Source organism: Thermobia domestica, chromosome 15, assembly GCF_964235325.1.
Source record: "Thermobia domestica chromosome 15, izTheDome1.hap1.1, whole genome shotgun sequence".
In the NCBI taxonomy this organism is placed as follows: Eukaryota; Metazoa; Arthropoda; class Insecta; order Zygentoma; family Lepismatidae; genus Thermobia; species Thermobia domestica.
The window spans coordinates 165567689-165591859 of record NC_137468.1 but is presented as its reverse complement, the minus strand read 5'-3'; the positions used below and the strand labels follow the sequence as shown (position 1 = coordinate 165591859).

The window sequence follows — 24171 nt, the reverse complement described above, 5'->3', positions numbered from 1 at the left end:
GGTTAAAGAGAACAATCTTTGAGAAGGCTGAAATTGGGCTATAATAAGAATTGGGAATCTCTGGAAAGTAAACCAAGTAATTCAAGTAATTTATTGTTGTAGCATTTTTCTAGTAGTTTAAAGATTTATGAAGTGCACTGGGTATCCAAATTGCTGGGCCTGGGTACCCATTTGGATACAAAAAGGTAGCTTAAAAAATGCCCTGACACACACAATTAATTATAATGTCAGTGATATATGATGTTCATTGGGCAAAGCACTCCAACACTAAAGATTCATCTTAGACTGGAGAAATGGTTATCCTTCGTTTTTCATTATCATTTGGCCATGAAACAAACGCCTGATATATATATACAACCTCTGTATACAAATCTGTTGTGTTGAAATGTATAACTCGTAGGATATGATGCATTACTTTTTATAATGTCAATACTTCCAGTGTACCCCTAAAAATGTAATAAAGAAATAAGGGCCATTTTTAAATATTCAATTAGAACTGAACATTCTACAGAAAATTTGCAATCGATCAGTGAAAACGGCATCATTCTAGAGCTTATGGTTTCCGAGGTATCATTGTCAAAATAATTGGCCAGAAACGTATAAACGTCCACAAACATATAAACTTTTCTTGATCAAAAACATATAAACTTAGCATTTTAATATATGGATCAATTTGACCGCTTTTTGATATTATTATTATTATTATTATTATTATTATTATTATTATTATTATTATTATTATTCCTTATTTCACTCTTTCTGTAATTATCGTTCCTATTGTAATAAAATGTTTCAAATTTAACTTATTTTCAAACCACTTAATTTCACTTATTCTCTATTCATGGTGCCATTCCTTAGTTGAATTTCCATTGCTTCACTTAATATCTACTCATAATCTTTTATGTCTGAACTGTATAACATGATTTTGCTAATTACTGACGTGTTTTTGAACAAAATTTTGAGGTATTCTTCTAGTGCATGTGTTGCCAATCCTTACTTTTCAGATTGGTCTAACGTATACATATATTTTATGTTTCTCACATCTGGTCTTAATTGCGCGTCCGTTTGTCCAATCTATATTAATCAATTGTTCTAATAAAATAAAGCACGGATGTAATATCGAATCTGTTATTTATTGAATTGGAAGTGGAAATTTAATTTCAAAACTTACATTTTGTTTTTTTTACGTCGTAATTAAAGATTTTCTAGTTGTTTTAAGAATATTGTTTTAGAAGATTGTATCTAATCAATATTATGTAACAAATTTTTAACGCATTGTAAGAATTTTACAACCATCTATTAGACTTTAGTCTCTTTTAGTAATGTAAGAGCAGTAGTTGCAACATTTTGTAAAATTAAGAAAAGGACATATTTTTATAAAATTAACAATAATCTTTACTAGATTTTACTTTCGTAATTTTTTAATATGCAATTTTTGCTGATCTTCCAACCTTTTACCTAGTAATGGATGAAGGGTTGGACATGTTTTAGAATAAGTAGTGAAAAGGGCCATCTCTGAACTTTAATCAGAATGTTAATTTAAAATTATGTTCATATATATATATTAGGGTGGAGCGTTTTTCACTTTTGTTGGAAATTCGATGACGGCTAGTGCGGAAAAAGTGTCATTAGTGGCACCGACCTTACTGATTTTTTAAAATTTTTCTGGACAACCCCTTACCCTGCCCCAACGGACTTAAAGTTTTTGAAGTATTTGGTTAGGCAACACGCACAACACCAATGACAGAAAAGTTACTTGTGGTCGTTTTTAGAGTTACCTGATGGCTATAATACAATTATTTTATTAAAAGAAACTTGTAGCAATGCCAGTAAATAATTTTCAAATGTTTATGAGTCAAAGTACAGCCATATTAGCTCAGTTGTTGGAATTAATGTCCAGATTTTGTTTGGAATGTCACGTTAACGATTATTATAGGCATAGATCTTGATATAACATGATTTATTTTTGGCAATTCTTCGCTTGTTATGTACACCGAGAGCAAATGCCATCTAGCGACAGGCTGCACAGCTGCGTGGTTGCTCACTTTGGCCACGCTCTTCGAGCGTCGTCGCAACGTCCGGCTCCGTCCAGAAGATTCGCGCACCTCCCGTTCGCCTCGTTGGATCCAGAACCTACGCCGACGTTCCTAGAATATTCTCGCTCCAAGTTCGGCGGTGGTATAAATATTGCGTACTTCGGCCAACCAATCCAACAGGTCAGTTTATTGCAGCTTAAGCTTTAACGGTTTTAGTTCGCTACTGTTTCTGTTAAGACAGAGAGTTTGTGCATTGTACCTAAATTTACAGTGTTCTTAGTGCGATACGATTCAAAGACATTTTGTATACTTTGGTTTCCAAGTTCGGAAGCAATGGAAATGAAGATGAAGAAAAGCTTCATAGCAGACCAAGGCGGGAAAGTGTGAAACGAGGCTTATTTGTCATTCCAAGTGAAATGAGCGAAGTGCAGTTACCCACGTACGCTGACGTTATGCGACATTATCATTGGTTTCGAAGTGGTTTAAGTGGTGACGAAACTGTAACTAAATTACCAGTGACTGACATTTGTAAACTAGTTGGACAAAGAGTTGTACATATTTGACGTAAAGGAAGCATTCCTGTGGTTTCAGAAAAGAGTTTTTGACATGCTGAAAACATTTTATAATAAGTGTCGCACCAAGGGAAAACATTTCAGTCGACAAGGACAAGAAGCAACAATTCGTGCAGATTTTGTTGCACACGCGGGAAAGTCTCTTTTGGATATTGCGTCTTGCAAATGTAAAACCGCCGAAAATTGCAACTGTGAGAAAACACGAAAGATTCCAAAACGAGAATTCAAGTTTCTTTTGGACCAGAGAACATCACGGAAAATGAGCATTTGTAGCATTGACGTCCGAACAAGCAAATCTCTGTCAAAGATGTTTTCCCGTAAAGTGAGCAGATTTAAGGGGCAGACAACAAAGAAAGACGCTGGAAGTGTTGAAGCAAGTCCATCAACTAGTGGGATTAGGCAAAGGCACAGATCAAAGATACTGGCGTCGTCAGGGGAATCCAGCGAAGCTGTTCAATCGGGAAGCACGTCAGGATCTGACTTCGAGGTCAAGAAGCAAACAGCCTAAAGCGCATCTGTCTTCAAAACAGCGGAGGCAGCGTTTAGAACTGGAGCTTCAAACGGACAGATTGCCTTGATCGCTTCTGCCGTACTTCAGGACGCGAGACTCATAACTGCAGGGGACAAAAAACTTCTTGTTGACAGATCTAAGGTACGAAGAGGAAAAGATAAACTGGGTGAGAAGATCCAGAAAGAAAAGGCTCACCTAGGCCGGGCGATTACAAGTATCTACTTCAACGGAAAAAAATAATGCAACTCTTTTGTAAGAAAAAATTAACGGCAAAGTACGAAGACGAGAGGTTACAGAAAAGCATATCACAGTTCTATCGGAACCCGGTTCAGAATACTTAGGTCATGCCACACCTAAGTCAGGCACTGGCAAGGATATTGCCGACTCTATATTGGAGTTTTTAGAGAAGAACCAGTACGACGTGTGAAGTCTTGAGGCAGTCGGCAGCGCTGGTGAAGCCATGAACACAGGATGGGAAAGCGGCGTGATAAGTCAGATACAAAGATCCCTAGGAAAGGAACTGCAGCATCTCATTTGCTTTCTTCATTCCAACGAGTTGCCATTTCGACACCTGGTTACCGAATTGGATGGTGGGACGTCCGGACCCAACGCTTTTTCCGTCCCCATCGGAAAGAAATTAAAGGATTGTTAACGTACACTGATCCTTTACACCAGTTTCTGTTGAATGGGTGTCTTAAATGGAAAAACCAGATGGTTAAAGCAGCGGCCAGAATTATCTCTTTGAAATTTGTAAGACTGTTGCTACAGGAATGTGTACTAGCGATCTAGCAAACAGAAAACCAGGACCATTAACACATTCACAATGGCTTACATTGGCCTGTAGGATGCTTTACCACTACATCAGTACTGATAAACCTAGTTCAAGTTTGTGTCTACTTTGCCAGTACATTGCTAAATTATACGCTCCCGTCTGCTTTTCAATATGCTGAAATCCTTCGTGCGATATGGGAGGCATGCATCTGTTTAACATAGTTAAGCTATCATGTTTTCTGCCAGAAAATCCACCACACACAGTTCATTCTGTTCTACAAACAAACAAACATGCTCATCATGAAAACGATCTGATAGCGATGACAGCAGATGAAAATCCGCATATTCAAACGTTAGGCTGGAGAAGGATAAAAAAGTGCCGCAGACAGAAGACTCCGAGGTGAAGCCACACACGTGACTTCATTGTTCCGAAATTAAACTTTAAAAACCCGAAAGTTGATTTTACATTTTTATTATAACCTTTTCATTGTTTAGCTACGCGTGACGAAATCATTCTTGAAGTTTAGATGAGTATTTTTAAAATTCTACATATTCATATCGAAACAGAATATGTAACTAATTCATTTTGTTAGAATTTAACACCAACTTAATTATTATTATATTATCTATTACAGGGATGCAAACTACTTTTGAGGTCAAAATTACTGACTTTAAATCTCAAAATACAGACTAAATACTGACAAAATACTGAAAATACTAACTAACTTAACTAACTAACTAACTATATATATATATATATATATATATATATATTAAATTGGCCACCCAACTTCCACTGAACAGCTGTAAGCATATGATAACTCAGTTATTAACAAATTTTGCAATAAGTATATTAAATTCAAGAGAAGAAAAAGTACCAAGATTGTCTTTGTAAAACTGACTAAGCGAAACCAAGTACATAGAAAACTGAATTGCAGTACACTCATTTTGATAAGATGAAAAACTAATTAATTACAGCTGCTCAGGTCAATTTCCCTTGCCTCCTTTTATTCATACAAACTTACGAACCTTATTATGATGTTTGCTCCTTTTTATTTTTTTTTCTTTCTTGAGAATGGTAGTAATTAATGAAGACTCGTTTTCCTACACTTTTCTGAATTTTATCAGCCTTGCACTACTTGTGCTGTATCGGCTCCAACAAGATCCATGCTCTTTATGGCCTATCTTAACCGTTCATTTGCTTTCTTCAGTAACCAATCAGATATTTGTCTCCTCTCTTCTTCTTTATCCCTTCGACGTTTTGAAGTACATTCTTTTTCTTCAATTGTTTCTTTCTCAATTAAAAGTTCTTTTTTCCAATTCTTCTTCAGCTGTCCATTGACTTTCCTTTGCTTCTCTTTCTTGTTGTTGTTTTTTCAGTTTCCTCTGCTGCTCACAGAACTCTCTATAGCTCTTGTAATCGGTATGTGCCAGATCTAAAAGCTCTTTATATATACAGGGTAGTAAGTAACTCCACCGACAAACTTTGGGAGATGATTCCTTATATGAAATGAAAGAAAAAAGTTCTTATAAACATAGGTCCAAAAACGTTTCCTTTCAGAGTTATGAACCGCCGAAAATTCGAAAAATCATGTTTCGAAACGCCCTGCCTTAGAAACTATATGACCTATCCCAAGCGGTTTAAGGAATTACACAGAAACTAGTATGCAAACTATCTAAACATCTACGTTTTACCATCCTCCGTTATCGGTGAAACAAACGCGTTATTAGTACATAAAGGAGTATCCCCATACCTCAGTTTCCTTTCTACAGTTCGTTTCGCCGATAACGGACCACGGTAGAACATAGATGTTTAGATAGAGCGCATACTAGTTCCTTTGTAATTCCTTAAACCGCTTGGGATCGGTCCTGTAATTTCTAAGGCAAAGCGTTTCGAAATGTGAATTTTCGAATTTTCGGCGGTTCATAACTCTGAAAGGAGACGTTTTTCGTTCCATGTTTATTGGAACTTTTTTCTTTCATTTCATATAAGGAATCACCTCCCAAAGTTTATCGGTGGCTACCTACCACCCTGTATATACAGGGTGTTTCAGATAAAACGTCCAGTGCTTATAAATCCGAAACGGCTGAGAATAAAAAGATGAAACAAAAACTGAGATAGGAAAATGTCATAGGGCGCATCACATGGTGTTGTTGTGGTGACCCCCAGGGCCCTCCTTCAGGGGGGCCCAGGGGCCAACTTCAAATTTTCAAATGGGAACATGTATTGAATCATACCTCATTCAATAGTACTTGTAAAACGAAACAACTTTTGTAGGAAACAATTTTCGATTTGGGCCACCGTTTTTAAATGGCCGCAAAAAGTGGGTCCTATATCAGATAAAACGTCCAGTGCTTATAAATCCGAAATGACTGAGAATAAAAAGATGAAACAAAAACTGAGATAGGAAAATGTCATAGGGTGCATCACATGGTGTTGTCGTGGTGACACACAGGGCCCTTCTTCAAGGGGGCCAAGGGGCCAACTTCAAATTTTCAAATGGGAACGTGTATTGAATCATACCTCATTCAATAGTCCTTGAAATACGAAACAACTTTTGTAGGGAACAATTTTCGATTTGGGGCATCGTTTTCAAAATGGCCGCAAAAAGTCCTGTATCAGTTTGAAGTTGGCACCAGGGTCCCCTTCACGGAGTTTCCTGAGGGTCACCACAACAACACCACTTGATGCTTTATCATTGTTTCTATCTCAGTTTTTGTTTCATCTCTCTATTCTCAGCCGTTTCTGATTTAGGCCTATAAGCACTGGACGTTTTATCTGATACAGGACCCACTTTTTGCGGCCATTTTGAAAACGGTGGCCCAAATCGAAAATTGTTTCCTACAAAAGTTGTTTCGTTTTTCAAGTACTATTGAATGAGGTATGATTCAATACGTGTTCCCATTTGAAAATTTGAAGTTGGCCCCTGGGCCCTCTTGAAGAAGGGCCCTGGGGGTTCCACGACAAAACCATGTGATGCGCCCTATGACATTTTCCTATCTCAGTTTTTGTTTCATCTTTTTATTCTCAGCCATTTCGGATTTATAAGCACTGGACATTTTATCTGATACAGGACCCACTTTTTGCGGCCATCTTGAAAACGGTGGCCCAAATCGAAAATTGTTTCCTACAAAAGTTGTTTCGTTTTTCAAGTACTATTGAATGAGGTATGACTCAATACATGTTCCTATTTGAAAATTTGAAGTTGGCCCCTGGGCCTCCTTGAAGGAGGGCCCTGGGGGTCACCACAACAACACTATATGATGCGCCCTATGACATTTTCCTATCTCAGTTTGTGTTTCATCTTTTTATTCGCAGCCGTTTCGGATTTATAAGCACTGGACGTTTTATCTGAAACACCCTATATATATATATATATATATATATACAGGGTGTTTCAAAACAACACCGACAACGTTTGGGAGGTGATTCCTGACACCAAGATAAAACAAAAAGTATAGACCAACCTGGGTGCACAGATGCTTCCTTTCGGAGTTATATGCTGCCGAAAACATGAAAAAATAAACTTTAAAGGTCCATCGCTCCAAAACTATGGAATTACCGTAGTCGGGTTAAGACTACTAAGGAACTAATATGTGTTCTATCCAAAAATACATGTTTCAGAATCCTAAAGTACTCAAGAAGCAATTTTTATAGAGGAAGTTTTTATACGGGCACATAATTTGAAGTACTCTCCAACTACCTCTATAACAATTGTTGCGGGAGTACCACAGGATTCTGAAACTCAAGATATTTGGATAGGGTACATACTAGTTCCTAAGTGAAGTCTTGACCCGACTACGACAGGTTCCATAGTTTTGGAACTATGAACCTTTAAAGTTAATTTTTTTCATGTTTCCGGGAACCTATAACTCCGAAAGGAAGCATTTGTGCACCCAGGTTGATCTATACTTTTTGTCTTATTTTGGTCTCAGGAATCACCTCCGAAATGTTGTCGTTTTGAAACACTATATATATGATGTGCCTTCCCATCATATATCTCATGTAGAGAGCTCCCTTAATGTGCAAATAAGCATTGAGACCTCTTTCAACTTCAGCTGAGCTTGCTTTTAAAATTTGAAAATTTTTGTTTACCCCTCAAAGAGCCTAAAATACTGACACTACTGGCTTATTTCAAAAATACTGACTAAGTATTGATTTCGTCAAAAATACTGACTTTACTGACCAGTTTGCATCTCTGCCTATTAGTAACTCGTGATCAAATATACATCACTTGCACTTACCACTCGTGTATTTATGCAGGAAAGAATAGTGTTCGCCTTCAGGGTTTTGAGGGAATAAGGAAGTAAAAGGAATTATAGTTAAAGCTAATTAAAAGAAAAACCTTGCATGGATTTGTCTCCACATGCAAGTAATCCCACTGAAGTAAATTTCATAGGAGACTTTGTATTTACATTCTTTTATGGTTTCGACATATTTAAGTGGTTTCAGATTTGATGGCACGACTCCTACATTCCACAAACACATCCAAAACAGGAGTATATATTCATGATGTCGACTGACGTAATTTGCAACTATTAGAATTCACCACCGAACAAATGTATTTTTTCTTTAACAAATATAACTATTTTTACAATGCGTTTAAAGTTTAAAATGCACTTTCTAATTTATCTTGTGATCCATTTGGCAAGAAGGTAAGATGAATGTTGTTTTCTGGAAATAATAGATTTTACTCTAACCTTGCGAGTTTTTGGGAGATCGTGTATATAATACGTAATGACAGGACAGTAACCTTTGGGTTCTTTTTTCCTCATTATTTAGTAGAAAAGATTTCTATTTTTATTAGTGGATCTAATTACCAAGTTTAACGGTTGCATTTTTATTAGTGCATCTAGTTAATCAGTTTAAAACGGATTTCCTGAGAGCACACCGCTACTGTTCTTTTTAAAATCTTATTCAACATCTTATTTATCTATGATTCTCTCTATACCAATACAAAGCTATTTTCCTCACCTGACTTTATGCACCAGACATCAAGTAGTTTCGGGAAATCTTTAAATTACGGAGTCAATCTTTTGTTTTTCCCAATTTCCGATTTTTTGATGTTTGTTATCTCTGAAATACTTGTAGATTTTTTTTAAATATTACGTTAATACACTCATTGCTAGGAAACTTATTTTCTATTATGTTCATACTTCCCTTCAAATTTTTTTCCTCTTTAAAAAGTTTTCGATTTTTAAGAAGTTTAGAGTTTATCAAAACTTCTTTATATATTTACCCTGACAAAAAAATAAAAATAAATGAATAAAATAAAAAATTAAAAACCGCAAACAATTCATAATCAATTCTGACTACGATGTAGAGGATCGAAAGCTAAGTGTCGAGTATTTTGATGGAGATGATATTCAAATCGGAAATAATAGAGATCAACCATTTCCGGTTTTAACGATCACTATAGAGCAAAAATTATAATAGATAGAGAGAAACAATTTCCTGCAATCGATCGGACGTCCCAAGAATATATTTTAATCTTGATCTTTTACTCTCTACTAACAAGGGAACATTTTATATTGATAGTACCATTGCCCAATCAAACAATTCGCAATTAATAGAGGAGTGAAGAAAAGTGAGAAATCCAAAGTTTTACGGGCCGACATCCAGAAACACAGGAGATACAGAAGAAAAAAGGGTGTAGAATCATGTGAACATAGCAATGCAATCAAAATGATAAAAATTAATCAAAATGACATTTACACAACAGTATAGTAAGCACATATTGTACCCACAGATATGCTCAATAACATCATATTAGTGCAGTGTTGCCAACTAAGCACAAAATGAAGTTTTGTTAAATGGGACGGAACACAAATTATAACATATACCAAGTCTAATTATGAGTAGAGCCATACCTGTGATGTCTTAATATACAGTACTGCCAACATTTGAGGATTGGCCTATATGAATCTTGAATGTAGAAGAGTACATACAGTACATGACTCTAACTAGTTAAAACCAAAATATGAGTCCACAAACAAGAATATAAGCACTGAAGTACGAAATAACCGACGAAGCACAATGTCGAAGCAGTTTAGCCCAAGTGGAAAATTAGAATAGTATCAAACACAACACAAAAAACTGAAATAATGCGTGCGCTTGAATTGACGATTGATTAGCAGACTCACTTTTCTGATGCACGTAATATTGTATCATCTCACACATTATTGGCAGTCAGTTTTCCAGTGTTGTTGATAAAGCGCTCCGCAGTGTATTGTTCCCTACGAGGAGAGGGTCGCTTGAGAACTTCATTTGTACTCAGTTGGCAACACTGCATTACATAAGATGTTATTGAGCATGTCTGTGGGTACAATGTGTGCATACTATACTGTTGTGTAAATGTCATTCTGATTAATTTAATCATTTTAAAATTTTTTCTGTGTCAGTGTATCTTTTGCATTGCTATCTTCACTTAATTCTAGATCCTTCTTTCCTCTGTATCTCCTGTGTTTCTGGGTGTCGGCCCGTAAAACTTTGGATTTCTCATTTTTCTTCACTCCTCTATCGATTGCACATTGTTTGATTGGGCAATGTTGCACTATCAATGTAAGATGTTCCCTTGTAAGAATGAAAGTGATAGAAATCCGCTACAAGTTTCGACTTCAATCTTGATCTACGTCGAACAAAACAGACAAGTGAGAACAAGAAACTAAAACAAAACAGACAAGTGAGAACAAGAAACTATTCTTTTTTTAGTGGGGGAAGATCGATGTAGCGTTTTAATAATGTGTACCAACTTCTCTCTTAACCCTCTCTTCAGACCAGAAGTGGTAGAAATCAACCACTTCCGATTTTAACGTTGTTAGCTATAGAGTGAAAACGTTGTTAGTTATACATAGCGAGAAGCATTTTTTTTTTTTTGGGGGGGGGGTATTCAATTAAGCGTTCCATGAACACTTTAATCTCTCCAATAAACCCAGAAGTGGCTGAAATCTACTACCATTTCCGGTTTCAGTATAGTTGCGAAAATATCATACCATAGAAACTAAACTCATTTACGTAATATTCATGTAACAGTTCTACTTGTTCCATATCTATAATGAAATTCAAGAGTAGGAGTTATATATTCTTTCGGGAAAATTTAAATCCCTTTTTCAAAAACAAGGTATTGCTATCTTCTGCAAACTTACTATCCAAGATTCCTCCCTTTCACCCTTCTTTTCCTCTTTTGGCAGAGATAAATATAATAATGTTTATTTAACTTGATACTATTTTAATATGAATTATTTCAAAGAATTACTGCTCATACCAATGGAAAAAGTGCTCACGTTCGGATAAATTTCTATTTGCTGTTTTTATACTAATTTAAGGTTGTGAAATCCAACGGAACTATTGTTAAACATATCTGTTGATGAACTTACAACGAAAATGGACTAAAGATGGGATATAAATCTTTGCTTATATTTCGGACACTAGTGATCGTACCTAAGAAATTCCCTGAATATATCATACCACAAACATTACTTAATTATATACAAACACCAGTAGCATATTTAGGATTTTGTTTCGAGGTAGGGGTGAGTGGGGTTGGAGCTATGTAAAACACGTGGAAGCAGAGAGGCAATTGTTCATCTGAGTTTGACAATTAAATAGATTTTAATTTATGTATAAATTAAAGTTTCAATGGCAAAAATTGCAGACTGATGAATCTTATGTGATATGATACACACAAAAATTTAGCAGTGAATGTAACCTTTTGTTCTATTAATAGAAGAAAACGGAAACATCCTCTTCGCCTACCTAATTGCCCGGGCTACTTATTCCCCCCTCTTCGTTTTCATTAATTCAAATATTTATCTTTCTTTATAACTAAACGATGTAAATATTCCTTTGCTATAATAACTAAAGTCCCGTTATGTTGATATCCATGCAAGTTGGTGTGGAACATCAGTTTCACCACTTATCAGCTCCTCTTAGTTTTGGTGTTACTGACGACGGCCGACTTGAATCACAACTACCAACGGTCGAGTATGATAGGAGAAACGAAAGAAAGAAACTAAGAAAAAGAAACAGAAGAGTAGAATGGACAAAAGAAAGGACGAAGTTCTTACATACACATTCTTGGAAATTTGATAAATACAGTGTTATTTCTGAACAAAGGGCGTAAGAAAATGGAAAGACGATGAAATTCTTAGAAGGTAAATGGTAAGAAGGATTATTGTTGTACGTGGAATGCAAAAATCTACCAAATTTACTTCTGGGGACTTAAGTTCGATAGCAACCCGTAAATACGCCACTGACAAATAATTATTCTTAATAAAGTTCCGGTTTCTTAATAAGATAATTAATAAAAATATATAAGCATATGAGCATAGGTTTATAATCATGTGTCTCAAATATAATTGCACTGTCTCGTCAACTTTTTAAGGTTACTATCGTTTTTTAAAATTACACTTTCTAATTATTTCTTAGTTATCATATCTATATTACAAAGAGTAAACTATACAAAAAAAAAAAAAAAAAAAAAAACTGAGTTTTACGTCCCGTGATTATGCCGTGTGGCCTAAAGGAGACAGTGATGATGAGAAATTAATGAAATGGTGGAATGAAGAAAGTAGAAGGAAACGGAATAACCCTAAGCATACCCACATACACGATGTTTGTTCATCACAAAGTTTACTAGCTGCAAGCTGGAATTGAACCAGGAACCCCACACACTAGAGGTGGATACTCTACTATTGAGCCGCCGCGGACCCAAAGAAAAACTTGGATAGGAATTCTTTATTTTCCAAAATCATCGACAAAAATTTAACGTATTCTTGCAAATCATAACATATCTGCTTCCAGTATCCCCTATAAAGTTTAGAAAAGCATCTCACTCGCTTTAAAAGTTATTTTGTTGGTTCACTAAATAAGTCAGGTATTTATCGTGCTCAGTGCGAATGTGATTCTTCATCTATGCGTTAAACCAAGAGCAATATTAACACCCAAATTAAAGAACACATTAGAAAATAAAAAAAATCAACAAGAAGAGAGTTTATCGGGATTGTCACTTCACCTAAAACAACATACACACAATATAAAACAGGTTAATGTAATAGGTTAAAAAATAAATTAAAGAGCCATTCTTTATTCATTAATATAAACCGAATTTAAATCTGGATTCTGGTAATAATGATAAAATATAGCTATCTACATTTGATGTGTATTTTGGTTTTAGCAACAGTTACGTAATATAGACACCACACTTCTTTTAAACTCTTTCTTTCTTTCACTGTGTTCTGATTGTTCTTTTCGGTACCCATTTTTTACTTTATGTTCATTTGGTGGTATGTATTCCTATTTCCATATTATATTTCCCTTATCCGTTTATATTCTTTATATTCTTGTTACCTTACCATTGAAGACGGAACTAGCTTGTTGTACCGATACATGTGGAGAATAGGATGGTAGGTTGATAAGTAATTAATTTTTCTTTTTAACTTTCTCAACCAGCAGGTGTACTGTGCTTAAAATTTCTCTTACATGTTTGTTTGGTCAGTGTGTATCTATTATTTATTAAGCAAAAGCTTTTAAAAAGAATATACTATAATGTTTGTATCTGTAGTTGACAGAATTATATCCATTTAAAAAGGTATTTCCTTTTCTTTTCTTTTAATAAATGCGATTGATACACACTTAAAATATTTATAATTAAATCAAAGATAGTAACTTTCCCAAAGGCCTTGAACAGAAACAAAACAATTGAATGGAAACATTTATTGTACCAGATACCGGATGTGTTTAGCTATTTTTCAACAGATTCGCCACCGGAATTGAGACATTTGTCATATCGTGGAACCAACTTGCTTATAACTGTGTCATAGAACTTGGCCGCCAGAAATTAGAACCATTGTTTAACAACCTCCTCAGCCTCTCCATCATTCTGAAAATGCTGATACTGACCTGATAGGAATTTCTTGAGGTGTAAAAACAGACGGTAATCGCTCGAAGCGAGGTCCGGGCTATTTGGTGGATGATCCAAAATGTCCCAACCGAACTGCTGCAGGAGATCTGTTGTCTGATGCGCTGTATGTGGACTGGCATTATCGTGCAGCAGGACAACACCGGCACTAAGCATTCCACGCCGCTTGTTCTGACAATGGATTTCAATCAGAGCTATGCCCTGTGCAATCAAAAACTTTATCACTGCTCCCGCTTCTCACGCAGCGGAAGCTGGAATAGGAACGTCCACCTTCAAGCACTGCCACGACGCTACCGAGAGCACTAGGGAAGTTCCATTGGCGCATACGTCATGCTAGGACCTTACTCTGTCACGTGCATGCAGTCGATTCGCGCAACATATGGTTTCCTAGCTAGGGGACGCGTAGGAAAGTTACTTTCTGGATGCGACACATATAAACTCTGAAGTTTTATTAGTTACTACATTTGATTAGAAAATACCTGCATTTCTGAGGGAGATGTTCCATCGGTCTACAAATTTACGAATTTCACAGTATAAACTGTTCGACGAAAACATGTAAATATAGAATCAAAATCTAAAACATACCTCAATCGCTCTGATAAGGCTGTTTATACTGTATACTCTGAAATTAATATAACTACCTAGGTATTATTCTACTCGCCTGGCGTGATTTCCCCCAGCTAGGAGGTAAGTTGACAAAACAATGCATATTGAAAATTAATAGACAAAAATATAATTTTAAAAACAATAAATAAATAAAAGATGTAGAGTAGAAGTATTTCGCATAGCAGCCAGTAAAGTAATTTTGTAAAACTACTTTACAAAATATTTGCAATAGAAGATACTATATATAAGAATTTTTAAATTTATTTTTTCATACAGCTCACTTCCCTATGGAGTCACATGGTTAAAATATTCGTCCCAAATGTACTACAGCAACGAAGCTCTATCTGTTCTACAATGGAGGGACATTAATAATATAGGTAACAATACCATATTTATTTAACATTATGTTAAAGCGTATTCATTAGTATACACAGTGGCGGATTAAGCTTCATTGGCGCCCTAGGCACAAACTTAATGTGCGCCCTTCTCAAAAGAAAAATAGTATTTGCAGTATTTTAAGGCTAATATAAAATTAGTAAGCATACTGAAAAAAAAAGCTAAGGATAAAAATCAATAATGAAAGTAATAGGCCTAGTACAAACAATTCATTTTATGTATGTGCTATATCTAAAATTATATAATGTATTGAGAAATTAAATTCACCACTCACCAGTCATAAATAAAGCTGCTTCCGCCTCACTTTGGTTGCTGCAAGCTCGTGTGTAAATTCTTCAAAGTTGATGTGTCCATCAGTCAAGATGTCCGCTTCTATGTGGAGAATAGGTAACTCGTTCAGTCTTTTATTACACATGGTTGAACGGAGACAAGTCTTCAGTCTTTTTAGAGCCGAAAACGAACGTTCAGCTGAACAGTTTGTTACAGCAGTACACAAAAATATTCTTAATGCAATATCCATATTTGGAAACACAGACAGCATTTTTTCTTTCCGTATAAATGCTAACATTTCTGCTGGTGAGTCACAGATTCCTCTGGTTTTCAGAAGTCCCGCAAAATGCACACATTTATTGGAAATGTTGATTCTAGATCAGTTTCATAGGCAGCCTGAAGATTGGCTGTATGTTCAGAAATAACACAGAACTTTGCAGAAACTTACTAAAAATCATGTTGTCAGACATTATTTTATATAGGGATGCGCACGAGACAAGATTTGAGGCTGTCTCCTCTGGAAAATGTGCTGTAAAAGTGATGTCTTGACTCGAAAAATGTATGTTTCTCTATTGGAAGAGCTGTGTTTGGACTCGAATTTTGTCAGGAAAATTCCTGGACTCGTCTCGTGCGCATCCCTAATTTTATAGCTTTCTTTTCTTCTAATTAATTCAACGTGCAATTTATCAAGAATAGGAAGAAACACCCCAACTTTAAATGTTTTTCTCTTCCTGTTAGAACAACCTCATTGTCTCTTACTTCATCGGCTTGAATGTTACGTTTTCTAAACCTTTCATAACTACACTCGTAATCCATATCAGTTTTCTCCATGTATTTTTGCTCATATCATAAGAGTCGAACATGTCACGAAGAGAAGTTATAATGAAGTTATAATTCAAATAAATCATGTACTATTGTTAAATCTATGTTGACACTTTGTAATTTCACGGTGACACTCTGGAATCTCTTCAGTATATCATTCCAAAAAGTGATCATGAAAGCTGTTTCCAGCCTGTTTAGTTGATTCAAGAGGGATAAGGCATCATTTCGAACCAGGGGTTTTCTCAAAGGGATCATCGCTTACATGAGTAAGGATCTGAATTACACTAACCCAGTTTTCATATATACATGTACAAGCCTCCTCTCGTGCTGACCAACATGTCTGTGATCAAGATTTTAGTGTTTTCGTTCCTGGATACATGAAAAAAGTAAGTAAATTCCAGCGTTTTGTTGAACTGAAAAAAAAAATGTAAATATTTTGAAGCATAGTGAAAAAAGAACATGCTTCCCTACAACTACTTGCTGCACTACTTCCGACCAAATTCAAAGAATGAGATGTGGAAGGCACATAATACTCTTTAGAATTTATTCCTTTAATTTGAGCCTTGTTGAAAGTTACTCTCCGAATTCTGATTTTTAAATACGTGATAAGATTTATATTCTTAATAGGTTTATGTAATTCTTAATAATATCAATGGGGAATAGCGGAAACTTCATAACGAGAAACTACGTAATTCATATCGTTTAACAAACATTGTTAGGATCATCAAATCTAGGAGGCTCAAGTGGACAGGTCATATAGCTAGGATGAAAGAAAGTAGGAACGCTTTCAAAGTCCTAACTGGAAGACCAATCGGAAAACGACCATTAGGAAGACCTACGCGCAGATGGGAGGGTAATATTAGGATGGATCTCCCAGAAATAGAAATACAAAGTAGAAACAGGATTCAGTTCGCTGAGGATAAAAGTCAGTGGAGAGCTTTTGTGACCTTGGCATTGAACCTTCAAGTTCCATAGACCATAAAGTTAATAAATAGAATTACCTTTGATTTTAATATGTACGATCCCAAGAAACGACGAGATTATTTTCAGTGCCTGAATGCATTACCAGGTTAATTTTGATGTAAAATAAGGTTCTTTTAATCAATGGATGTTAAATACCTTGAGAGACGTACTTTTCTTTATACAAACAGCATTTCTTTGCTCACTAATAGGCCTATCATGCATTTAGTCGGTGTTTTCTAGTTTACTTTTTAATTGCCTTATTACTGTCAATACTATGTTTCTTAATTTTGACTTTCATTGTCCATAATTTTTTGCATGTGTTTCGTTTTTTAGTTTGTGCTGAAATGTAATAAAATTTAAGGGTCTCTTTTCTCTCTAAAGTCTCACTTTAAAAAATATTTTTGTCATTTGAGAGTAGAATTTTGAATTTACGTTAAGGAGATTTTGTATCTGAAGTTTATCTGAAAATAAACAAATTTCCTCCATTATTATGATATAAACAATTCTCTCTGTTATTAATTAGTTATTCTTTTAATGTTTAGAATGTTCTAAGAAGACAACTTTGCCCTGTTTGAAATCAGGAGACCAGGTTCTACAAGCAAGTGGATTTTCTGAAGAGAATTTAGTTTATGACTTGATGCAGTTGTTGGCTTTCTACGTAATACTGAATCTCATTGGTCTTCTAAATGTTTGGAGAAGAAGTAAAAAGCAACCAGTCTACTAAGTAACGAATGAACTTGTGACAACTGTGATGTGCTATTATAGATGTTGGACACACAAATCAGGTGGGATCTGTAAGTATAAAGTGAAGCCGAATATCACGTTCAGTTTCTGATCGGCGACTGTTCCCTCCATCCTACAATCTCCATAATCCTATAAACACATGGCAGGGACAAAACCACGTGCCCGCGCAGAAAGAAATTTTTGTGTACTGACAGATTTAGTTTGTGAACAATTTTCCAGTGGTATTCACTGAAATATCATCATATGCCAGTATAAATAGAAGATTAATCTAAGTGCTAAATATGAGATCACTAACATGGTATTGGAAATAAACGAATCAATTTTGAAGAACAATATAAAAAAAAATCAAAAGAGCCGGCTTTCGGGGATGAAAGTTTTTTCCCTTTTCTCTCTTAAAAAAATAAAACAAATTTTCGTTCTTTGTAATTTCCTAATTTAAGTACCGCTTCCGTTTCTCTGTAGTTGTTTTTACAATTAAGAAAATATGTTCAAAACATTTCAGTACTTATGAGTTCTATGATCAGTCCTGAGCTGGCCATCTTGATTGTTTTTAAACTGGCATTGTATTTGTTGCCAGCAAGTCCAAGTTATGCGACTCACTATATCATAGGTATAATTTTGTTTGTCTAATCATTTTATCAAGTGTCTAGAAGTTATGCATCTAGATCAGGGGCGCATCCACACAGAGGGTACACCTGGTAAAGACCCCCCAAAACTTCCGAACTCATCATAAATTTGTACACTTTCTCAAATAAACTATGCTGTTTACCAGAGAAATCATTGATGTATCATGAAGATTTGATCTTACGTTCATCCGTACTATTTCTCTTATAAAAAACAATCTAGTTTTATCATTTTATTCTGAAAATATAGGCAGAACTATTTTACCATTACTTATCGTCTTTTCGGATACACATTAATACCCGTTCACTACTACATAGACGTAGTGGGTTGTAGTCTTGGACAACGTTCCCTAAACTTGGATCCTTTCTAACAAACATTTCTTGGTGCCCGCCTCATCTTGCGATATGTGTTATTGTCAGCTTAAATTTACAGTGGCAACCAGGAAAAAAAGTATAAACCAAGCAACAAATAGAAAATCATTTTGTTTGTATAAAATTTCGCTTACATTTCCTTCTCCGTTCAGGAAATACTTTATCCTAAGCTTCAGATATCTTGTTGTAAGTTTAGTTTACAAAATTAAAGTCATAAGTTGCTATTTTGTGTTTGATGTTACTTTAACAAGATAGTAAAATTTCATTACTTACGTAATTTTGTCTTTGTTTATTGTTATATCGTTGAGTTGTTTTGAGTTTAACGTCCCTTTTCAGCAGCGAGGTTATATCAGACGTGGACCTACTGATAAACGTGGAATGCGAACCACATGAGCTCCCGCCGGGAATAGAACCCGGGTCTCCCGCGCCAAAGGCGTGTACGCTAACCGCTTAGCCACGGAGGAGCTCTATTGTTATATAGTGTTGAAATGTTTGAAATGAGTAACTTATGGATAATAGTTTAAAGTTTCTCTCTCTTGCATTTTAATGTCCTTAAATGTTATATATACTTATAATGAAGTTTTATTTATTCATAAATTTTAAATGCTAATTTTGTTCTACGAAGTCTACCACCAGGCCCGCAGCCAGAGGGAGGCTAGGCGTCGCCTGCCCCCTAAATTTTCCGTGACCCCTCCAGACCTCAATGCAAAATGCTATTATTAATGCAAAAATCATAATTTAGATATTTGTAAGAGAATTTTTAATGACTTGGTCCCCGTAAACCTTTGTCGCTGGTTTCGAACCTGTCTATCACATTTTCAGAACAATTCCTGTTAACTGTTAAGCTTTTTACTAAAACATTTTTGTCTTTCAACGTTAATTTAATGGCTTTACAAATAATTTTGAAATTAGAAAACTCCTGCTTCTACCGATTTACAATTTCCTTCTTATCGAGTGACCGATTTTCTTTAATCCTTGAATTTTGTAATTAAATGTTGTTTTTTTTTTTTTTCGTATTACAACAGAAAAAAGGTTGGAACGTACTGTTATCTTTCCATTAAAATTGAAATATTTTAAGAAATTCAAAATTTCCGAGTTAAAAAATTGTGGAAAATACCCCCCGAAAAAATGTTTTTTTTCCCCCCTTTGGAACCGTTGTATTTGTATTGGGAGCTTCAAATTAATTCTCACTGTTGATGAACAGAGAGCAGTAGTTGTGCTACTGCAGCACAGTGGACTGTGAAAGGATACCTATTTGTAAGTGCTATCCTTGGGCTATCAGAGCATTATTTGACCTTTGAGTGAAGTGAAAAGAACATTTGTTTTCAGTGTCTTGAACTTGACGCGTTTTGTGCCTAAAAACATTTGCGGGAAGCGCCACTGTTCTTTCATCTGAAGAAATCTCCTACAGAAAGCTATGCTAGTGGAGGCGTATGAAGAGCATGCTCTATCGGAAACAACGTGTAGAGAGTGGTTTCAGCGATTGAAAAACAATGATTTTGACTTGAGCGACAAACTGTATCGAGGTCAGCCGAAAAAGTTTGAAGACGGAGACCTAGAGGCACTACTGGAAGAAGATTTATCTCAGGCGCTTAAACAGTTGTCTCAAACTCTAAATGTTGTTAGCAAGCGTTTAACCCATTGTTCCCCCTTGGCAACTTAAGTTGCCACGGCAATTTTTCGTTATAGCGCAGAAATTCATGGATTGACGTTGCAGCTTTTAACCATGAAGTTACTTTGGAGTCTGTTTCGTCATAGCATCGTTGCATTTTCTTTGTATGATATATTGACATAAAGTTAGCACTGTTTTTGGTTACAATGTGTTTTGAGGAGAAAGACTCAACTGGATTGATTTCAATGACTCCAGAAGGAAGGATTAAAGGTTTGTAAAGGAAGGATTAACTTGATTTTAATAGTTATGTTTTCGCAGTGTATTTTCTCCCTCAAAATTGTAACTTTCCAAAATGTTCCCTTTTTTGAGTATGTATGTGCCATTTGACAACTTAAGTTGCCGGCCTAAAAACTAAGGATGCGCACGAGACAAGATTTGTGGCTGTCTCGTCTCGAAAATGTGCTGTAAAAGTGATGTCTCGACTCGAAAAATATATATTTTACTATTGGAAGAGCCGTGTCTCGACTCGAATTTTGTCAGGAAAATCCTGTCTCGACTCGTCTCGTGCGCATCCCTACTAAAAACCAAGAAAAAAATAAATATTTTTTCAAAAATATTCTAATTTCTATTTTAGAGTAATATTAAGACCAAATAGGCGAAAATAAACTTTTCAAAATACCACTGGGGAATTCTGGGCACTAATGGGTTAAAATTCATCGGAATGATCCAGAAAATGGGAAACTGGGTGCCACATGAATTGACGGAAAGAGATATTACAAAACGTTTAACCATTGTTGAAGTGCTACTTCAAAGAAATAAACGAAAGTCATTTTTGCATTGCATTGTAAGCGGCGATGAAAAATGGATTCGTTACGACAATCCCAAGCGCAGAAAATCATGAGTGAGGTCCAGAGAACCATCAACATCAATTCCAAAACCGGACATTCATAGAAAGAAAATCATGCTGTGCATTTAGTGGGATCAACTCGCTGTGCTTTATTATGAGCTCCTTCCACCGGGTCAAACGATGAATGCAGATCGTTACCGAATACAATTACTGTATCTGAATCAAGCACTTCAAGAAAAACAACCGGAGAATGACCAAAGACACGACAAAGTGATTCTGCTCCATAAGAATGCCAGACCACATGCTGCAAATGTAGTGAAAGAAACCTTAGAGGGATTGCGATGAAATGTCTTACCCCACTCGCCATATTCACCAGACGTCGCCTCTTCCAACTACCATTTGTTTCGATTCATGCAGAATGACTTTTCTGACCAACACTTCAGAACTGTCAAAGATAACCAAAACTGGCTCGATGGGTGGATTGCCTCATAGGAACCCGCATTTTTCTATCGCGTAATACATTTGTAACCCGAAAAATGGGAAAAGATTGTAGCTACCGAGGAATAGTACTTTCAGTAGAATATATTGTTTTGTTTTTGTGGAATGACACATTGGTATTATAAAAAAAATTAATTCAATCACCCAATATATGTATCTAATCTTAATCTAGTGGACAAATGTTATAAATAAAATATTTGTGAATTCCGTTTAGATCATATTTCCAGTGTTTAGTGATAAATCAAGTTTACATGAGTAAGATGTTTCTATGAAATTTTGTTGAAATGAAGAATACGTTTAAGTGAAATTAATGTATGTAGTTTTCAAGTAAAATAAATGTTTTCGAGACTTGGCAATAAAGAGACATTCCATCACCTAATTCTTGGTTAAAAAAATGCTGAAGAAATAGTGTTTGGGATCAGATTATGCAGTATGCGTCCGTCTCTCCTTCATCTCCTCTCAATTATAATTCAATGCTTTTCCACGAGATTATAATACACACCAATAAATATAAAAAATTCGCTTTTCTTTTATCGATTAATCTATTCATGCTTTTTTCATCATATTTACCTTGCGACAGATAAATTTCTGTGATGAGGCTCAACGGTGACCATTTTGTTTTGTTCGTGGCCCTCACTTTAGTTCAGTAAAGCCGTAGTTAAGTAGCTTGACATATCCAAAAATAAAATTGGAAAACGTCCAAGATGTAGGTGTATTTACTGACAAATTACTGTACAGGTTTACTTTTGGCGCACCACTAGAAAGAATTGTTGAAAAATTATAATTCTTCACTAATTTATTTCTTATTGTCCCCTAAAAGGGAGCAATAGAGGGCGACATGAAATCATCTCACTTTTTATATATAAAATTCGAGAGGGCGATCAAAAGTAATTCTAGAAAGATTACAATTCTTTTACGATTTGCGGATAAATACGGCTTCCGGATGTGTAGCATAAAAACTACAGTGCAAAAGACAGAAACTAACCTGATCTAGGTGGTCACTAAAGAGCACGAATGTTATCTAACCGACTCAGATCAGGGTGAAGCTGTTGAGCTTCGCGAAAGCTCGGGGGTGCGTCTGAAGGGAACAGGCACGCTAACGTTAGTAGATATGCGCGCAAGCGAGGGTAGTGGAGAGAAGTGGGTTTTGCCAATAATGCCAGTAGGTTTTCAGTAGCATTTGTCATTTTCATACCAGTAACCCTCCAGTTGTAAATATAAAATACAGGTTCTGTACACTGTGCAGAAATATGCTGCCGATGGAAAATAGCATCTAATAGAGCCATCTTTTGTATGCACTCTCTTATTTTACCCGTCGTAAAGCACTTGTATTGATATTACACTAGTAACCCTACACTTGTAAACCTAAAATACATCTGTATTTCTTGTATTTAATTCTGTCGTCTGCAGAAATTCATTCTCTATATAAGCGTCTTTTCATGCATAGTATTGAATTTTACCAGTAAATGTTCCAAAATGTAGTGCGCCAAAACTACACCTGAACTCAAATTACTTATTAGGGTCCATGGAAATACGTGCAGTTTCTTCCATGCATTTTTTAAAATTCGATTTAAACTATTCAGAAATTATTGTATTTGATGAAGCCAAGTAGATAGTTGGCGAAATTGATAGACGTTAATAATTTTTATAATAAACGAATTCTTTTGTTCAGCGAGTAGTTTAAATCGGATTTAAGTGTACTAAAGCAAAGCTTGTACAAGGGAAAATATTCATGTTTTTTTTTTCCTGTAATTCCCGACACAAATTTTCGTGAATATATTTGATCTTACAGAGCGTCAAAATGACACTGAAACTGAAATCGGGAAAATGTTCGTAATCAATACGATCAATCAATAGTTATTCAGTGTTACTGTTGTATTTTCATCTTGTCCACAGGAAAGCTTAATTTAATTCAAAATCTACATTCTACATTCACTGTAGCCCTCTATAATAGACTAGTAATAGCATTGATAAGATTTTAATTTCGTTATAAATGAAAGATTGAATTTGAGATTTTAAAAATGTTTGAGAAAACAGTTTTCACCACCGTAATAGTTCTTTCCATTCCTTTTTATTGTAAATTAATAAGTAAATAGTTGTAAATACATAAGAAGAATGTACTTTGATTTCTCATTAATAACTATTATTGTAACATACTTAACTCTTTTGAGATTTATAGTTTATATATATATATATATATATATATATATATATATATATATATATATATATATATATAGGGAACGGGAGTACGAAATGGACAGGGGGTAAAGTCAGGGCCGGATTTCCCAATAGGCCCGGTAGGCCCGGGCCTATGGGCGCAAGCTCCCAGGGGGCGCACGACCGAGAGAAAAAAATTTAAAAAATCTAGGAATAAAAATAAATAGTTATAACTTAATATATTTTTCGAATTGATTAAAAATCAGGCTAATAAAGCATTCTGATCTTGAAGTTCATTGGAACAAATAATTGTTGGTAAAGTTAAACTATTTTTCAACATTATGCATCAACTTCGTTACAACATTGATCTCAAACACGGGAGAACTGGCTGTAGGGATGTCGTTGAGCGGCAATCCCGTAATCGAACGGAAAAATGTCATTTTTTATA

General features: G+C 35.4%; 1 protein-coding gene across 1 annotated transcript in view; it reads left to right on the top strand.

Moving 5' to 3' along the window:
• Nucleotides 1-18933, top strand: part of LOC145671341 (protein scarlet-like) — a 138011-nt gene extending 119078 nt beyond the window's left edge. Inside the window, exons 15-16 of the mRNA XM_081740363.1 lie at nt 14693-14793; nt 17410-18933. Coding sequence (XP_081596489.1) covers nt 14693-14793; nt 17410-17591 — 283 coding nt within the window. The 3' untranslated portion in view covers nt 17592-18933. The remainder of the gene's footprint in view (nt 1-14692; nt 14794-17409) is intronic.
• Nucleotides 18934-24171: the final 5238 nt, after the last annotated feature.